This window comes from Bombina bombina, chromosome 12 (genome assembly GCF_027579735.1).
Source record: "Bombina bombina isolate aBomBom1 chromosome 12, aBomBom1.pri, whole genome shotgun sequence".
NCBI classification, from domain to species: Eukaryota; Metazoa; Chordata; class Amphibia; order Anura; family Bombinatoridae; genus Bombina; species Bombina bombina.
Genome location: NC_069510.1, coordinates 103,877,152 through 103,897,104, shown reverse-complemented (window position 1 = coordinate 103,897,104; position 19,953 = coordinate 103,877,152). Strand labels below are relative to the sequence as shown.

The following is a 19,953-nucleotide window of genomic DNA, read 5'->3' as shown; positions in this document are numbered from 1 at the left end:
GAGTATATTGCTTCTGTGAGGATGTCACAGAAGTTTTTCTAGCTTTTGTTCTGTCTTAGTTGAGTGCGTCTCTCTATTTTCTTCTTTGTATGCAAATTACTCTTGGGTCTCCCTATGAGTAAAAAGGGGAAACCAGACGTGGACTCCTTGCAGATATGTCCTAGAGAGATGCAACTGCACCTCACTGACGAGGCCCAAGGGAGGCAAAAACGTATGTCTGGGGATTGTTGTTTTCTCTTGTTCAGAGAAGAATTGCCTGGTATTTCGGTGCTGGACTGTCATTGGGCAGGATCAGACTGATATGCTACAGGATATTTTTTCTCTGTGAAAGCCACTCTGAGGGGCATTGGCCTTGTGGACAAGCACGTAAGTTTTTCGAGCTTTTGTTTTGTCTCAGTTGAGTGCGTCTCTATTTTCTTGTTTGTATGCATATTACTCTTGGTTCTCCCTATGAGTAAAAAGGGGAAACCAGACGTGGACTCCTTGCAGATATGTCCTAGAGAGATGCAACTGCACCTCACTGACGAGGCCCAAGGGAGGCCAAAACGTACGTCTGGGGTTTGTTGTTTTCTCTTGTTCAGAGAAGAATGGCCTGGTATTTCGGCGCTGCACTGTCATTGGGCAGGTTCAGACTGATATGCTACAGGATATTTTTCTCTGTGAAAGGCATAATGTGCTAAAAGAGACTGCACCCCGAGTGACACTGGCCTTGTGGACAAGCACGGAAGTTTTTCTAGCTTTTGTTTTGTCTCAGTTGAGTGCGTCTCTCTATTTTCTTGTTAAGATGTAATTTGTGTCATACATGTCGCCACTGACTCTCTGAGAAAGTGTGGTGTTTGAATAATGGTGCACAGGCCCTCACAGGATATGTGTGTATGCCACAGAAAAACAGTAATAACTTTTACTAAAAGCATTTTTACTAATGGACGTACTGTATATTTCAAAAATGATTCTATTTCACATTGAAATGCAACATGCACATTTAAATTTTGACCTTTCTATACCTTTAAAAGGACATTAAAGTCAAAATTAAACTTTCACTATTCAGATAGAACATACAAATGTATCCACCAATCAGCAAGCGCTATCCAGGGTCTGAACCAAAAATGGGCCGGCTCCTAAACTTTCATTACTGCTTTTTCAAATAAAGATACCAGGAGAACAAAGAAAAAATGACAATCAGAGTAAATTAGAAAGTTGCTTAAAATTGCCAGCTCTATCTGAATCATAAAAGAAAAAATTTGAGTTTAGTATTCCTTTAACTAATTTTTTTGTGCCAGTCTGCTGGTTGCATGTTTCTCCTCATCATTGTAAGTTTTTTGCTTTAGTCTTGACAGACTACAGTTTGCTCCGCAGGATCTATTTATTACATTTTTTTAGTGCATATTTTTTGATCCCTTGTAATCTGTAGATGCTGTTTCTGTTTTGGATTTATGGGTTCCTGACTTTTTGCCTTGTTTCTGACAACTTTTCTGCTCATTGATATTGTCTTTGTCTGTTCTTTGTTGATACTGACCTCTGGCTAGTTTTGAACTATTTTCTGGATCTCCAATTTGGCTTCTGATCTGCTTGATCCAGTTATGACCTCTGCCTTCCTATGTCTCTTTGTGTTTACTTCAAAAAGTGATAGCTATTCTTCATATAGTCCTATCCAGAGTGTTAGAATAGTTTACTGTCAACTTCACTGTTTAGCCTCTGGTTCCATAATGGGACTGATATTTACTGCACAAATGGGATAGTTCCTCCTGCTCTTCAGTAAGAAGTATTTAGAAGATATGCTCTTTTGTTGCACATCCTTCTACTTGAAAGATCTGTTCAAGTTCTTGAAAGGGATTCTTGGTGACCTAAACATTCTAATTCTGTTGCTGCCTATTTCTCCTCCTTCATAGTTTGTGCTCAAGCTTAATATGCTCCTAAGTTTCCATCAGAACCTTTGACTCTGAATACCATACCTAGAGATCATGACCCCTTGTTCTTGAATTTTTCTTCATAAAAAGAAAAATTCAAGAACAATGGGTCGTAATCTCAAATTGAAGAGTAATAGATTCAGGAGTAATTTCCAGAAGCGCTTTTCTACAGACGGGGTGATTGATTAATGAAATAAACTTCCATGTGGGGCACTTCAAGAATGCCTGAGATAAACACAAGGCTATCCTATGAACTAGATATGTTTATACTTTTAGGAAATATTGGGCAGACTTTTTGGGCCTATGGTTCTTATCTGCCTTCAAAATCTATGTTTCTATGTAGTATGGTCTTTAGTCTTAATCTTTTTTTTTATGAGAACTTTTACTGAAAAACTTGGTACACATATGAGTAATAATGTGTCAAAAGAACACAATGTATGATTGCACTGCAATGGTAATGAGTGAGGAGAAAAATAAAGGAAAGAACTGTATATGTATCATCAGACTAAAGTCAGTCCAATAGGGACAGAGATATGTAATAGTTCCTCCAGCCCACTTTTAACAAGTCCCGCACAAAGCAAAAGAGTGTCCACTTTTACAGATGATACTAGATTTCTTATTGGCACACAATCTCTCAGCCATTTTTATTCTTATCTCCTCAGAGCAGAATGCGCAGGCCATTAATTACTATCTGTGTATATGTAGAACATTGAAAAAACATTTATGGAAATATGTAACAAAAAAAAGGAAGTTAAGAAGATCAAGAGAAATGGGTAGATGCACTCTGTGCACATGACAATAGTTATTGTCATAGAAGTTATGAAGGAAATGTGCAAATATGTAGTGCATGTGCATGAGATTATGCCATCTTTTACCAAAATAAAGGAAGAAAATAAAAAGAGGAGGGCGGTATGGAGGTCCCAAGTAGTAAACCTAGGCATGTTTTGTGCTTGGGGAACATCTTGTTTACATGTGGCCAAGCGTGGTTGGGTCTCCAGTTCTCAAATGTTGGGGGCAGAGTCTCAATAGATTTTTATCATTGAGCCTCCTCTTTCCAAAGAATTCACCCAATCATCTTCCTTTTGTTGACAAAGCTGGGTTCCTGTTTACTCACACAATTGTCCATCTTTATGTAGTATCCAATGAAGTCATTTCTAATTGTGGAGTACTATTTTGCTGTTCACATCAAATCACAGTATCTTATTTTCTCTGCTTATCACCCAATTGACAGACCAAACTAATCAACCTCTAACCTAACAAATCTTTATTTATTTGTATTTCTTCAAGGTGTTTGGCCAGATTACTTGCCTTTCATATAACCTATTTATATCAATGTTTGTCTCCTCCACTCAACAAAGTTTTTTTTTTTAACCACTCTCAGCTCCATTTGGGTGTACCAGTTTCAACGCCTGCAATTTTGAAGTCTCTCTAGTCTAACACCTTATGAAAAAGTCTATTGCTCTGTGCTAAAGTCCAGTTAGGGTGGCAAAGTGTTTATGTCTACTACACCCTACATCATCTGCCTTCTTTATCCACGTTTAACGTTTGAAACCTTATGTGTCTAATCCTCTATTGTCCTTACTCACTCCAGCTCCTATCTTTTAGATATGCAGTATGTCTTATGTATTTTGTTAAGTATTTTTGTTAAAGGGACACTGAACCCAATTTATTTTTTCTTTCGTGATTCAGATAGAGCATGCAATTTTAAGCAACTTTCTAATTTACTCCTATTATCAATTTTTCTTTGTTCTCTTGCTATCTCTATTTGAAAAAGAAGGCATCTAAGTTATCCAGTTTTTGGTTCAGTACGATGGACAACACTTGTTTATTGGTGGGTGAATTTATCCACCAATCAGCAAGAACAACCTAGGTTGTTCACCAAAAATGGGCTGGCATCTAAACTTACATTTTTGCTTTTCAAATAAAGATACCAAGAGAATGAAGAACATTAGATAATAGGAGTAAATTAGAATGTTGCTTAAAATTGCATGCTCAATCTGAATCACGAAAGAAAAAACTTGGGTTCAGTGTCCCTTTAAGTACTTCCTTGTGTGGGTCCAGGCATTTTATTAGTCTCATCCTCGCTGTCCAGAGACCCAGCTTTAAAAAAGGCTAAGTGTCAGAGAAGCTATGTTACTTTTAGTGAGGTAGGGATGCATATATGCCACTTGTATGATATAGAGGTTTTAATGCACCATTAGTAAATATGGGCACTAATAATTCACTAATAGTTGCATCAGGATGCTGATATGTCACTTTTAATGACCCAGGGCAGGGCTGTCAAACTACAGCCCATCCAATGATAAGGAAAAAAAGGCACCAGTAATTTATTACAACAAAAATCAGTTCCATGCTTATCATTTGGTAACTAAGCAAGTGTTTTTATACCAAAATGTATAAATTTGAGCAGGATATAACCATAAATTTAATTAATAGTAACTCATTTCCTTTATTTTGAGGTGTTAAGGGTTTAATGTAAAGTTGACCTTGGCCAATCCCAACATTAGTCACTGACCCTTAATGCAAAAATGTTTGGGAACCGCTGACCTAGGGTGCTCATCTGTAAATAATAGTAATATTTCTTAGGGGCGCTAATAAACCACTTTCAGTGTCCTGGGGTGCTAAGATACCACTATTGTCTAGGGGTGCTAATTAATCACTGTCAATGACCTGGGGTGCTAATATATGACTATTTATTGCTTATAGTGGTACTAATATATCACTATCAATGGCCTGGGGTTCTAATATACCACTATTTATTACCTAAGGGTGCAAATACAGCAAAGTGAATGACCTGGGGGCTAATATACTATTATTACCTAGGGGTGTAAATACATCAAAGTGGATGACTTGGGGGGTAATATACCATTATTTATTTCCTATGGTGCTAATGTACCACTTTTTATTGCCTTTGGGTGCTAAATACAACATTATTAATGACCTAATGGGTCTTGGGCACGTATTAACTCTGGCTGCCATGTATTTAGCTGCCCTCTGGCACAGAAAGGATCTGTAGATTGTTTATAATTCTCAGTGTTTAGTGCTTAGGCTAGAGGGAGGTTTGTTGAACGCAACAGACAAGTGAGTTGGTTGAGACGTGAACCCACACAGAGGTGTGAGGGGGCCGTCTATTTGGGGGTCTAAATGGGTCAACAAACACGTCATTGCTCTGCATGAAGTCCCAAGCCCTATTTATGGTGGCTATGCCAGGCATAAAGATGGCGAATGGTTGCGTCACTGACAGTTCATGTGACCAGATTACCCATGCTCTGCCATGCCATTGGATGTTTGCGTGCCAGCTGTTCTGCACACTCTTCACCCCACCCGCTGCTTTTTATCGCCTCCTCCCGGCTGCTACCAATAAAGCGCACTCCCCCTCCGCGCTGCCGAGATTCACCAGCATCTTGCAGACATGGACGTGGTCAATCAGGTAAGGAAAAGGGGGATGTGGTAAAAGGGAGGGGGAGAATGGGTTAGAATGGGTGAAAGAGGGGTATCGGGGTGGAGGGTGAGGCTGGGCACTGGTAGAAATTAAAGACCTGAAGAAGATAGGCAAACAGATGGAGGAATGGGAGGGTACAGGGTGAGAAATGCACAGGGAGGGGGTAGGGATGGGGGAGCTTAGGAAAGAAAAGGCAAAAATATTGCATATTTATTAATCTATATATCTTTTCTCTGATATATCAATTGTCATGTAATTATTGTCAAATTGATAATTAATAAATATACATATATATATTTGAATATATATATATATATATACACACACACACAGATTATATATATATATATATATATATATATATATATATATATATATATATATATATATATATATATATATATATAAAATGTTATATTTGCCCTGGTTTATAAATGATTACCAAAGCCCCTATATTCTGCCATTCATTATATAGATTTACATCATTTACTGTAATCTGATTCCTTAATACGATTGATTTTTCTTTGTATGGCTTTTGGGGTTTTGTCTCTACAATGGGGGATGGTTGGATGTTCATATAATGCGTGGTAGCTCTTGTGAGTTTGCTGTAAATAGATGTTTCATGGTTACATATGTTAGATCTGTGTATGTGTGTGTGACAGAGTACTGTAGGTGTATATCTGTCTCTAATGACTGTGCTTGATGATTGTAATGTGCTTTTACAATGACCTTGTGGATTTGTGTGCAATAGCAGGCTCTTATGTGTAATGTTGGCTGTTTATTGGTTTATAAATGATAGAATATTATGATAAACCATTTTATTGTTATGTCTGTATCTTTGTATTTGGGGATTATGAGTGTCCATTTGCTGTGTCTATGCATATATTACCTGTATATGTCTTTAATGGCTGTGTGTGTGCATTTTATTGGTGTGTGTTATGAAGTTCCTTTATTATATGCAGTGGCTAAATGCATATGTGCTTAAATTATCTGTTTGGCTACGTGTCTTTGTAGATGTTTGCAATGCTTGCAGACTACAGGGCACTCCAGGAGTGCAAATCACAGCAAGCAATAGCTGCTAAAGATTGCAGCACCTTGGACAGAGCATTGACAGCAAAACCTCACTGCTGTTCGTATCTTATCATAGCAGGATGTGTTTAAATTATAAACACATCCTGCTATGTGTTCATAATTTATATATAATTAATATAAATACATATAACATGTATTAAATGTGTGTGTGCCTTAACCTATCTATTACAGTGAAAATGATCAGCATAGGTTTTCACAGTGAGAAACAGAATGCAGATATATATTTCAGAACCATGGACAGAGGACTGCACTCCCTAATGATATACTGTACACAATTGTGGGATAGCCTGATTTTGTGTGTTGTCTCTTTATTAGTACAGTGGCCCTTTAGGAAACATATTCACTGTATATGTATGTGTGATGATACTATTTGTGTATGTGTTGGCTGTATATGATATTCTTAGCTATGTGTTTTAGAATACGTGTGAATATTGTCAAGGCCCCTTAAAAACAATATGTGTGGCTTTGTGTGATAATTGAATGTATATGTTGTCTTTTTTTTTTTTGCAAGTGTCTTCTGTAGCCTTGTGCTTTTTTTTGTTTTATTTGTGGCCTTAATATATAGGTGGTCACTGTATGTGTTTACTAATTGGCTGTGTGTAAATATCTACTTTTGTACTTTTTTATGGAATACAGGGTATGTGTGCTTGAAACTGTCATCTTTGTTTGATATCTTTGTATTAGTTACATGTTAATGTTTCATATATATGTATAATATGTGTTTATAGTTGTGTGTGGTATTGTTATATTAGAATTTGTGATTGTTTGGGTTGTCTGTGTTTCTGTTCAATAGACTTTAAATTTGTGTGTATGTGTATTGTGTTTGTTTGATATCCAATGTCTGTGTTTAATTCTTGTGTGTATTTTTTGTTTGTAGAAGTATTTTGTTTGTTGTGTGTATGATATTTATAGATGTGAAAATAATTGCTAGTTTGTATGTTTATGTAAAATGGCAAATTTTACTTGTGTGTCTCTAATTGCTATATAATTTAAAGGGATAGTAAACACCAAAAATGTTATTGTTTAAAAAGATAGATAATCCTTTTATTTACCATACCCCAGTTTTGCATAACTAACACTGTTATAGAAATATATTTTTTACCTCTGTAATTACCTTGTATCAAAGCTTCTGCAGACAGCCTCCTTATCTCAGATCTTTTGACAGACTTGCATTTCAGGCAATTAGTGCTGACTCTTAAATAACTCCACGTGCACAAGCACAATCTTATTTATATGAAACACATGAACTTACGCCCTCTAGCTGTGAAAAATTGTCACATGCATTCAGATAAGAGGCGGCCTTCAAGGCCTTAGAAATTTGCATATGAGCCTACCTAGTTTTAGATTTTAAATAAGAATACCAAGAGAACAAAGCAAATTTGATGACAAAAGTAAATTAGAAAGTTGTTCAAAATTACATGCACTATCTGAATCATGAAAATTTAATTTTTTACTTTACTACCCCTTTAAGGGCTCTATGTGTTTTACCTTTGGTTTTTGTGATTGTTAAATAGATGTACTGAAAGTTTGTGTTAGCGCTACACAGCACTCTCACAAAAAGCCATGTAGATTATAAACAGCAGTTGTCTAAATACTTTAGAATTAATTTTAGATAGACTACCCAGTTGGTGGGGTTTGTTGCTATAGAGTATTTATTTAAACTCCCCTGCAATCCCAACACATTTCATCCTGCTTCTTCAATTTTATCTAAATGTTAAGAGTTAATGGACCACTAAACTCAAAATGAAACTTTTATGATTTAGATAGAGCACACCATTTTTACAAACTTTCAAATTTACATCCATTATCTAAATGTGCACAGTTTTTTTAGATGCACACTTTCTGAGCAACCAGCTCCTATTGAGCATGTGCAAGATCCACACAATATATGTATATATATATTGTGATTGGCTGATGGCTGTCACAGGATATAGCAGGAAATCTACTACTCATGTGAAATTAAAACTAACTGCATTGCATTGTCATTGTCATAATAATTCAAATAATACAAATTATTTTTGCATGAAATATCAATAAATTGAAAATCAATGCTTAAAGGGACACTGAACCCAAATTTTTTCTTTCGTGATTCAGATAGCACATGTAATTTTAAGCAACTTTCTAATTTACTCCTATTATCAATTTTTCTTCATTCTCTTGCTATCTTTATTTGAAAAAGAAGACAGCTAAGTTTTTTTTTGGTTCAGAACTGTGAACAGCACTTTTTTATTGGTGGATGAATTTATCCACCAATCAGCAAGAACAACCCAGGTTGTTCACAAAAAATGGTCTGGCATCTAAACTTACATTCTTGCATTTCAAATAAAGATACCAAGAGAATGAAAAAATTTTGATAATAGGAGTAAATTAGAAAGTTGCTTAAAATTGCATGCTCTATCTGAATCACGAATGAAAAAATTTGGGTTCAGTGTCCCTTTAACAAAAATGTAATTGTGTTAACTGTAACTAATAAACAAGGAAAAGAAATTAAATAAAAACCTGTAAAAAAATGTAATTAACCATAATGCTTAGGGGCAGCACTCTTTATTAGGGATATGCATTCAGACTGTTAGTTATCAAAGAAATGCTGAACATGGCGGACGCCAGTGACATTTGTTTTTTTTTCTGAGACGGATTCTTCTGCTACACAAAACCTCAATTGACCAGAATAAAGACAAATTAAAATGACAGTATACACCAATTTTTATATAACTGCCTGTAATAGACACTACTATAAAGAAGAATATACACAGATACTGATCTAAAAATCCAGTATAAAACCTTTTAAAAATATATTTAAAGGCTCCCAGTTTAGCACTGTTGATGAGGTTAGGCTGGGATACCCAGTGAAAGGGGTTGGGGAAACAGGAACAGCAGACACTCCCCCTTCCTTGCATATGGAAAGACAGATTATACGAACAGGAGCCACAGGAATCTGTAGACATCAGTATATATCTGACACTTTGGGGCTTGGTTAGGAGTCTGAAAATCAGCACAGTGTTATTAAAAATAAGCAAAACTATACATTTTTACAAAAACACTCCCAGATGGGCTACATAAATGGATTATCTACAAATCATTCATGCAAAGAAAAATCTAGTGTACAATGTCCCTTTTTGATTCTAACATGGAAGCTTATAGTTAACCCAGAATGAAATATGGATATAAACTCTTGCAAAATGTGTATACTAATAAACAATACATACACACAATTTAGTTCTATTTTCTAAAATACACAGATTAAAGGAGGTACTAAAATAGTACCTAGTCCCCTTACTGACAGTATCTTGTTTTTTTAACCATTGCCCTGAATTCCATAGAATACACCTCCCCATATAGCCATGTTCTGTAAGCCATAAACCAGATTTAATTATATCAGGGGTGAGGGATATCATAGTCATAGTTTTTGGAAATCCAAAGATATTTTGGTTTACCTAGATGTAAGAATCCTGCATTGGATCATTCCACATTTTTATAATGTACTTAGACTTTGCAAATTTCCAAAACAAACAATAGGCAACTAATATGTTTTTAAAAATAATATTTTCATTAAAAAAAAAAATCAATACTTTTTACATTCTTTAGTGGTTCTAATATATCAACCTATTTGTTACAGAATATACATATTTGAAAAGCTGACCTAGCAGAAGATAAGGTAGAATAGATAGTTGATGATAATTTCTAATTTGGTGGAAGGAACATGAAAGTTCAAGTCCTCAACTAATTTCCTTACTTTTTCAAGTTTAAGATTGAGTGTAATATTAAAGGGATGGTAAAGCTAAAATGCAAATTTCATGGTTCAGATAGAACATGCAATTTTAAACAACTTTCCATTTACTTCTATTATCAAATTTGCTTTGTTCACTTGGTATCCTGTGTTGAAAAACATACCTAGGTAGGCTCAGGAGCTAGCTGCTGATTGAGGGCTGAACATATGTACCTCTTGTCATTAGCTCACCAAATGTGTTCAGCTAGCCACCAGTAGTGCATTGCTGCTCTTTTAACAAAGGACATCAAGAGAATGAAACAACTTTGATAATAGAAGTTTGTTGCTTAGCAGTCCCATGTTCCTTTAATAGGATGTACTTTTTTCTCTTTTAAAATGTTGGGTGTTTTTATTTAACTAATCAAAATTTTATACATAAACCCATAAAGCATTTGTTGTTACCATGCTCCTATCTTTCACTTTGTACAGAGGCACTAGACAGAGTTGTCCACTATTCCCTATCACCATATTGCCAATAACCATTCACCTATGACAGTATTTGTCTGGTGTCCCATTAGTAAAGTCCAAGTTCAGTCTATTGCATGTTTATGATAACCTAAAACTACAATACTCCCAAAACGTCATAGTAGAGAATAACATTTCAGAATTTAAAGGGACAGTCTACTCGAAAATCCATATTGTTTTAAAAGACACATAATCTCTCTATTACCCATTCCCCAGTTTTGCTTAACCAACACAGTTATATTAATATACTTTTTACCTCAGTGATTACCTTGTATCTAAGCCTCTACATACTGCCCCTTATCTCAGTTCTTTTGACAGACTTTCATTTTAGCCAATCAATGCTGACAGATAAATAATTCCACGGGAGTGATCACAATGTTATGTATATGGCACACATGGATTAGCACCTTCTAGCTGTGAAAAACTGTAAATTCACTGAGATAAGAGGCGGATTTCAAGGGCTTAGAAATCAGCCTATGAGCCTACCAAGCTTTAGCTTTCAACACAGAATATTAAGAGAACAAAGCAAATTTGATGATGAAAGTAAATTGGAAAGTTGTTTGAACTTGCATGACCTATCTGAATCATAAAAGTTTAATTTTGACTAGACTGCCCCTTTAAAACGTTGTATACCATTAAGCTAAATTATTTAAAGGGATACTGAACCTAAATGATAATTTTTTCTTCATTCTCTTGGTATCTTTATTTAAAAAAGCAGGAATGTAATCTAACAAGCTGGCCCATCTTTGATTCTTTTGTCTAAATGTATTTTATTATTATTATAATTTATTTATAAAGCGCCAACATATTCCGCAGCGCTGACCATGGGTACAATTTATTTAAATAAAACAATGATATAAAACTTGTAAGAGACAAGACAAAACTTTACAAACACATACAGGAGGAATTAAGGGCTCTATTGCCATTGGAACTTACAATCTAGAAATGTAGCTACCAATCAGCAAGCACTGCCCAGGGTTCTGAACCAAAAATGGTCCGGCTTCTATGCTTACATTCTTTTTTCAAATAAAGATAACAAGAGAACTAAGAAAAATTGATAATAGGAGTAAATTCAAAAGTTGCTTAAAATTGTATGCTCTGTCTGAATCATGAAAGAAAACAACATTGAGTTCAGTATCCCTTTAAGGGCTGTGACTATCTTAGTTGAACATAAAGGCCTCTAGTTATCAAGCCGTCTACTTACCTGCCTTCGCCGGCTCCAATACGCCCGCCTAAGCTTGCCTCACATCGCCGCCGCGGACCTGAATATGTTCGCCAAAGTTATCAAAAAAGCTGTCAAAAAGCCGCGCACCAAGTACGGGGCGATGAGCAGCGGACTGTGATAGTTATCACTCATCCGATCTCGCTGCTCTTCGACTTTTTCCCAGCTTTATTGATAAGCTGTCACTAAGCACCCACACTAAACTACACTGTTCTACCCCCTATACCGGAGCCCCCCGCAACTAAATAAAGTTATTAACCCCTAAACCGCTGCTCCTAGACCCCGCCACAACTATAATACATGTATTAACCCCTAAACCGCCGCTCCCGGACCCCGCCGCCACCTACATAATACCTATTAACCCCGATCCTGCCCCCCCTATACCGCCGCCACCTATAATAAATTTATTAACCCCTGTCCTGCGGATCCCGGACCCCGCCTCAACTAAATAAATTGTTTAACCCCTAAACCGCCGCTCCCGGACCCCGCCGCCACCTATATTAAACTTATTAACCGCTAATCTGCCCCCCCTACACCGTCGCCACCTATAATAAATTTATCAACCCCTATCCTGCCCCCCCCTACACCACCGCAACCTATAATAAAATTATTAACCCTTAAACCTAAGTCTAACACTAACCCTAACACCCCCCTAACTTAAATATTTATTAAATAAATCTAAATAAATATTACTCTTATTAAATTAATTATTCCTATTTAAAACTAAATACTTACCTATAAAATAAACCCTAATATAGCTACAATATTACTAATAATTATATTGTAGCTATATTAGGATTTATTTTTATTTTACAGGCAAATTTAAATTTATTTTAACTAGGTACAATAGCTATTAAATAGTTATTAACTATTTAATAGCTACCTAGATAAAATAAAGTCAAATTTACCTGTAAAATAAAAACTAACCTAAGTTTCAATTACACCTAACACTACACTATCATTAAATAAATTATTCCTATTTAAAACTAAATACTTACCTGTAAAATAAACCCTAAGATAGCTACAATGTAATTAATAATTACATTGAAGCTATTTTAGGATTTATATTTATTTTACAGGCAACTTTGTATTTATTTTAACTAGGTACAATAGTTATTAAATAGTTATTAACTATTTAATAACGACCTAGCTAAAAGAAATACAAAATTAGCCGTCAAATAAATCCTAACCTAAGTTACAATTAAACCTAACACTACACTATCATTAAATAAATTTAATTAATTAACTACAATAACCTACAATTAAATACAATTAAATAAACTAACTAAAGTACAAAAAATTAAAAAAACTAAGTTACAAAAAATAAAAAAAATATTACAAGATTTTTAAGCTAATTACACCTAATCTAAGCCCCCTAATAAAATAACAAAGCTCCCCAAAATAAAAAAATGCCCTACCCTATTCAAAATTACAAAAGTTAACAGCTCTTTTACCAGCCCTTAAAAGGGCCTTTTGCGGGGCATGCCCCTAAGTAATCAGCTCTTTTGCATGTTAAAAATAATACAACCCCCCAACATTAAAACCCACCACCCACATACACCTACTCTAACCCACCCAAACCCCCCTTAAAAAACCTAACACTAACCCCCTGAAGATCTCCCTACCTTGAGTCATCTTCAGCCAGCCGACCACCGATGGAACAGAAGAGGACATTCGCAGCGGCCGAAGTCATCATCCAAGGGGCGCTGAAGAGGTCTTCCATCTGATAGAAGTCTTCATCCATGCGGCATCTTCAATCTTCATCCATCCGGAGCAGAGCCTTCTTCAAACGAACCGACGCAGAGCCATCCTCTTCCAACGACGCCTACCCAACGAATGGATATTCCTTTAAGTGACGTCATCCAAGATGGCGTCCCTCGAATTCTGATTGGCTGATAGGATTCTATCGGAATTAAGGTAGGAAAAATCTGATTGGCTGATGCAATCAGCCAATCAGATTGAGCTCGCATTCTATTGGCTGATTGGAACAGCCAATAGAATGCAAGCTCAATCTGATTGGCTGATTGGATCAGCCAATCGGATTGAACTTGAATCTGATTGGCTGATTGCATCAGCCAATCAGATTTTTCCTACTTTAATTCCGATTGGCTGATAGAATCCTATCAGCCAATCAGAATTCGAGGGACGCCATCTTGGATGACGTCACTTAAAGAAATATCCATTCATCGGGTAGGCGTCGTTGGAAGAGGATGGCTCCGCGTCGGCTCGTTTGAAGAAGGCTCCGCTCCGGATGGATGAAGATTGAAGACGCCGCATGGATGAAGACTTCTATCGGATGGAAGACCTCTTCAGCGCCCCTTGGATGATGACCTCGGCCGCTGTGGATGTCCTCTTCTGTTCCATCGGTGGTCAGCTGGCTGAAGACGACACAAGGTAGGGAGATCTACAGGGGGTTAGTGTTAGGTTTTTTTAAGGGGGTTTTGGTGGGTTAGAGTAGGGGTATGTGGGTGGTGGGTTTTAATGTTGGGGGGGGGTGTATTTTTTTTATCATGCAAAAGAGCTGATTACTTAGGGGCATGCCCCGTAAAAGGCCCTTTTAAGGGCTGGTAAAAGAGCTGTTAACTTTTGTAATTTAGAATAGGGTAGGGCATTTTTTTATTTTGGGGGGGCTTTGTTATTTTATTAGGGGGCTTAGATTAGGTGTAATTAGCTTAAAAATCTTGTAATTTTTTTTTACTTTTTGTAACTTAGTTTTTTTTATTTTTTGTACTTTAGTTAGTTTATTTAATTGTAGGTAATTGTAGTTAATTAATTTAATTTATTTAATGATAGTGTAGTGTTAGGTTTAATTGTAACTTAGGTTAGGATTTATTTGACAGCTAATTTTGTATTTCTTTTAGCTAGGTTGTTATTAAATAGTTAATAACTATTTAATAACTATTGTACCTAGTTAAAATAAATACAAAGTTGCCTGTAAAATAAATATAAATCCTAAAATAGCTAAAATGTAATTATTAATTACATTGTAGCTATCTTAGGGTTTATTTTACAGGTAAGTATTTAGCTTTAAATATGAATAATTTATTTAATGATAGTGTAGTGTTAGGTGTAATTGAAACTTAGGTTAGTTTTTATTTTACAGGTAAATTTGACTTTATTTTATCTAGGTAGCTATTAAATAGTTAATAACTATTTAATAGCTATTGTACCTAGTTAAAATAAATTTAAATTTGCCTGTAAAATAAAAATAAATCCTAATATAGCTACAATATAATTATTAGTAATATTGTAGCTATATTAGGGTTTATTTTATAGGTAAGTATTTAGTTTTAAATAGGAATAATTAATTTAATAAGAGTAATATTTATTTAGATTTATTTAATTAATATTTAAGTTAGGGGGGTGTTAGGGTTAGTGTTAGAGTTAGGTTTAGGGGTTAATAATTTTATTATAGGTTGCGGCGGTGTAGGGGCGGCAGGATAGGGGTTGATAAATTTATTATAGGTGGCGACGGTATAGGGGGGGCAGATTAGGGGTTAATAAGTTTAATATAGGTGGCGGCGGGGTCCGGGAGCGGCGGTTTAGGAGTTAAACAATTTATTTAGTTGCGGCGGGGTCCGGGATCCGCAGGATAGGGGTTAATAAATTTATTATAGGTGGCGGCGGTATATGGGGGGACAGGTATTATGTAGGTGGCGGCGGGGTCCGGGAGCGGCGGTTTAAGGGTTAACATATTTATTATAGTTGCGGCGGGGTCCGGGAGTGGTGGTTAGGGGTTAGCATGTTTAATATAGGTGGCGGCGGTGTAGGGGGGCAGATTTGGGGTGTTTAGACTTGGGGTACATGTTAGGGTGTTAGGTGTAGACAGCTCCCATAGGAATCAATGGGATGTCGGGCAGCAGCGAACATGAACTTTCGCTATGGTCAGACTCCCATTGATTCCTATGGGATCCGCCACCTCCAGGGCGGCGGATTGAAAACCAGGTACGCTGGGCCGGAAAAGTGCCAAGCGTACCTGCTAGTTTTTTGATAACTCCCAAAAGTAGTCAGAGTGTGCCGAACTTGCGTTCGGAACATCTGGAGTGACGTAAGAATCGATCTGTGTCGGACTAAGTCCGGCGGATCGAAGCTTATGTCACTATATTCTACTTTTGCCGGTGTGTAGGGCTTGATAACTTAGGCGAATCAGCCTCGCCACAAATACGCTGCGGAATTCCAGCGTATTTGAGGTTGACGGCTTCATAACTAGAGGCCAAAAGGTCAGTAAAGTCAAAATTAAACTTCATGATTCAGCATTCAATTCTAAGTAACTTTCCAATTTACTTTAATTATCAAATTTGCTTCATTTTCTGGGTATCTTTTGTTTAAAAGCATACCTAGGTAGGCTGCAGGGCAGCAATGCACTACCATGAGCTTGCTGCACATATTTGGCTCATGTCATTTGCTCATCCGTAGTATTCAGATAGTTCTCAGTCGTGCATTGATTCTCCTTCTACAAAGGATACCAAGATAATTAAGCAAATTTGATAATAGAAGTAAATTGGAAAGTGGTACACATTTATTTGCTTTATCTGAATTATGAAAGAAGAATTTTAAATTTCATGTCCCTTTAAGAAGATGCAGCCTGTGTCCACAGAGATTACGGATACACAGAAAATAATTTATTTTGAAATACGGACATAGTATTTAAAGGGTTATGAAACACAATATTTTTATGCAATTTTAATCAATTTTCCAGTTGGCTTTTAGTTTAAAATTTGGTTTTGTTCTCTTGGTATCTTTTGTTGAAAAGCATACCTAGGTAGGCTCATATGTTCATCCAGTAGTGCATTGCTGCTCCTTTAACACAGGATAACCAGAGAATGAAGCACATTTGCTAATAGAAGTAAATTGGAAAGTTGTTTAAAAATTGTATATCAGAATCATGGAAGGAAAAAAATGGGTTTACGTCCCTTTTATCCGTCATTTACATAAATTCCTTTCACTATTACATTTATCATTGACCTTTATCATTTAGCAGGAATCTAAACTTCCTGGCAAGATAGAAACCTGATATCTGTGTGTGTACGCCCACCACCTTCTCCCACATAAATCATGGGCGTTATGTCCTTCAGAAGGGATTATATTTATGCATATTTACAGATTTGGCATTATGTATTCACATATATAAAAAGACACTTTCCCCATAGCATGAGTTGCCCTTTATCCATTCAATGCTTAAGACACATTCTGACAGCAACTTTTTTGCTCCATTAACTTCTATAGGGGAATACGTTAACATGACCGCGATATTCAAAGTTCAGCTTTATGCACGCATCGGGTTAGCTTGTACCACTCCCAGTAATGGATGTCCCTTTTGAAAGGATTGGTATGGATTTTGTGGGTTTATTAAAAAGTCTGCCCGAGGCCACCAATTCATATTGGTCTTACTTGATTACACTACATGGTATCCTGAAGCTATTTCCTTACGTTAAACTACTAAAAATATAGCAAAAGAATTGGTTCATGTGTATCACCCTCAGACAGATGGACTTGTAGAAAGGTTTATCCGTACCCTCATTGGAATTTTGAGAAACGTTTTAGCAGGGAGGGAAAGGATTGGGACATGCTACTTCCATGCTTATTATTTGCAGTTCGGGAGGGTCCCAAAGTTCAACTGTTTTTTCCCCATTTGAGTTATTATATGGAAGCCACCCAATGGGCATGTTGAATGTGCTAAAGGAAGAGTGGGAGGAAAATGGTGTCCCATGGTCTATTGGGATATAGCACATAGAACAGATGAAGGAGTGTATGGCTCATGTTATACCTAGGTATTGACAGCACATGGAAAAAGCACAGGGCTCTCAGAAACTGAAGTACTACCATTATGCTGTTTCAACCAGGGGACAGGGTGATGATTCTAGTGCCAACAGCAGAAGGCAAACTTATGGCACATTGGCAGGGCCCCTATGAAATTAAAATCATTATATATAATAAAAAATATACACATATATACATATTAGCATACATTATTAACACAATCAAAAGTTGGGTTTGTATTTCCCAGCAGCAAGACCTAGAAAAGGATCCAGCCTCACCAAGCTGAATTTTAGGTGCAGCTGGGGGCTGATGTTGAGGGAAGTGGAGTTCACCCATGGACTCTAGTTCAGAGTGCCAGAGCCTAATTTCCCTGGCACCTGTGTTTGTCGAGCCCTGTATAAACCCCAAATTTATTAAAACCTTTATTTTCATGCACCAAATTAGCATTTGATCAGAATATTCTATAGATTATATGATTAAGTAAATGAAACACATAAGAATTGTTTGTCACCATATGTTTTTTTTATACATTCACAATAAATACTAGATACTAGCTTTCATTCTTAAAGTTCTTTTTCTAATACAAACAAGTTATCAACGTTTGCTACACAAAAGTTTCAGGGGGAAAAAAAAATCAACATATATGCATGTAAGAAATGTCTCCTTACACCATAGCAACACTTTGCCTTATGTGGTGGGTATATAAATTTGCTGTGTCCAAAGATGTAAGTTCCAGCTGTCCAGACTCTCCCTACTATAGTTTATTACTTATGCTCTGCTATTAACAGGGAAACAACAGTTAATATTTTATGGAGCATTATTTCTCATGTGTTGTGTTGTCATCAGACGCCTATAACTGTATCCTTTGCTGGCTACAATAAAAGTAAGGAAGTGGCCTGTTGATGCAACAGAGAGAGGGTCTTCACCAAATGGCAAGTTAGAGAGATAATAATTTAAAAAACAAACTTGTTTCTAGGCATCATATATAAAATATATATATATATATATATATATATATATATATATATATATATATATATATATATATAAAACAGTTCATGATGTAATTGTCCAATATGTTATTGTCCCTTTGGTAATAGGGTATAAAGGGATTGTTTGAAATGACCTGTAGACTTGACAAAGGAGCTATAGTTGTGGCTGAAATGACACATAATTTTATAACAATGTGCATCATTGTTATATATCAAATCTATGGCTACTATATATCAAATCTATGGCTACTATATTACTATATATCAAATCTGTGGCTACTATATATCAAATCTGTGGCTACTATATATCAAATCTATGGCTACTATATATCAAATCTATGGCTACTATATATCAAATCTGTGGCTACTATATATCAAATCTATGGCTACTATATATCAAATCTATGGCTACTATGTATCAAATCTGTGGCTACTATATATCAAATCTATGGCTACTATATATCAAATCTGTGGCTACTATATATCAAATCTATGGCTACTATATATCAAATCTATGCCTAGATTTTACCCCAAGTCCCAGTCTAATCAGCCTCAACTATGCCTGCTTATATAGTGTCAAGACACAGTCTAGGGTCAAGTGTTTAATAAGCAATTATCACAATTCCTTCAAGTGCTTTTTTTGTTCAGGTGTTTCTTTGGCGTTTTGGGACTTGACCTTTTCTGTATTATTTTCAGATTTGACCCAGGGATAATCTTACTTTTATAATTCCTATTTCTTCCTACTTAAAGGGACATGAAACCCACATTTTTCCTTTCATGATTTTGAAAGAGAATGCAATTTTAAACATCTTTCTAATTTACTTCTATTATCTAATTTGTTTTATTCTTTTGATATTCTTTGCTGAAAAGCATATCTAGATATGCTCAGTAGCTGCTGATTGGTTGCTGCACATAGAAGCCTCATGTGATTGGCTCACCCATGTGCATTGCTTTTTCTTCAAAGAAGGATATCTAAAAAATGAAGCAAAATAAATAATAGAAGTAAATTGTAATGTTGTTTACATTTATATTCTCTATCTGAATCATGAAAGAAAGATTTTGGGTTTAGTGGCCCTTTAAATTTACAATTCACAGTATGTGGGGTTCCTTCTGCTTTACCACACCTACACAACCGTTCCATGACACAAACCTTGGACTCATCAGGAAGCTATGCACCTTGCTAGCAGTTCATGTCGTCTTTTAATACATTATCAGTTAGGTAGACCCTGTATCAGTAAATGTGTTTTAGGATCAACTGAAAAAGCCTGTATAAATAACATACATATGCAAATGGGGATTCATGAACA

The 19,953-nt window shown here is 36.0% G+C and overlaps 1 protein-coding gene across 1 annotated transcript in view; it reads left to right on the top strand.

Moving 5' to 3' along the window:
- The first annotated feature begins 5,206 nt into the window (after positions 1 to 5,206).
- SYP (synaptophysin) overlaps positions 5,207 to 19,953 on the top strand; it is an 86,157-nt gene continuing 71,410 nt past the window's right edge. The window contains exon 1 of the mRNA XM_053695987.1: positions 5,207 to 5,337. Within this exon, the coding sequence (XP_053551962.1) occupies positions 5,320 to 5,337 (18 nt within the window). The 5' untranslated portion in view covers positions 5,207 to 5,319. The remainder of the gene's footprint in view (positions 5,338 to 19,953) is intronic.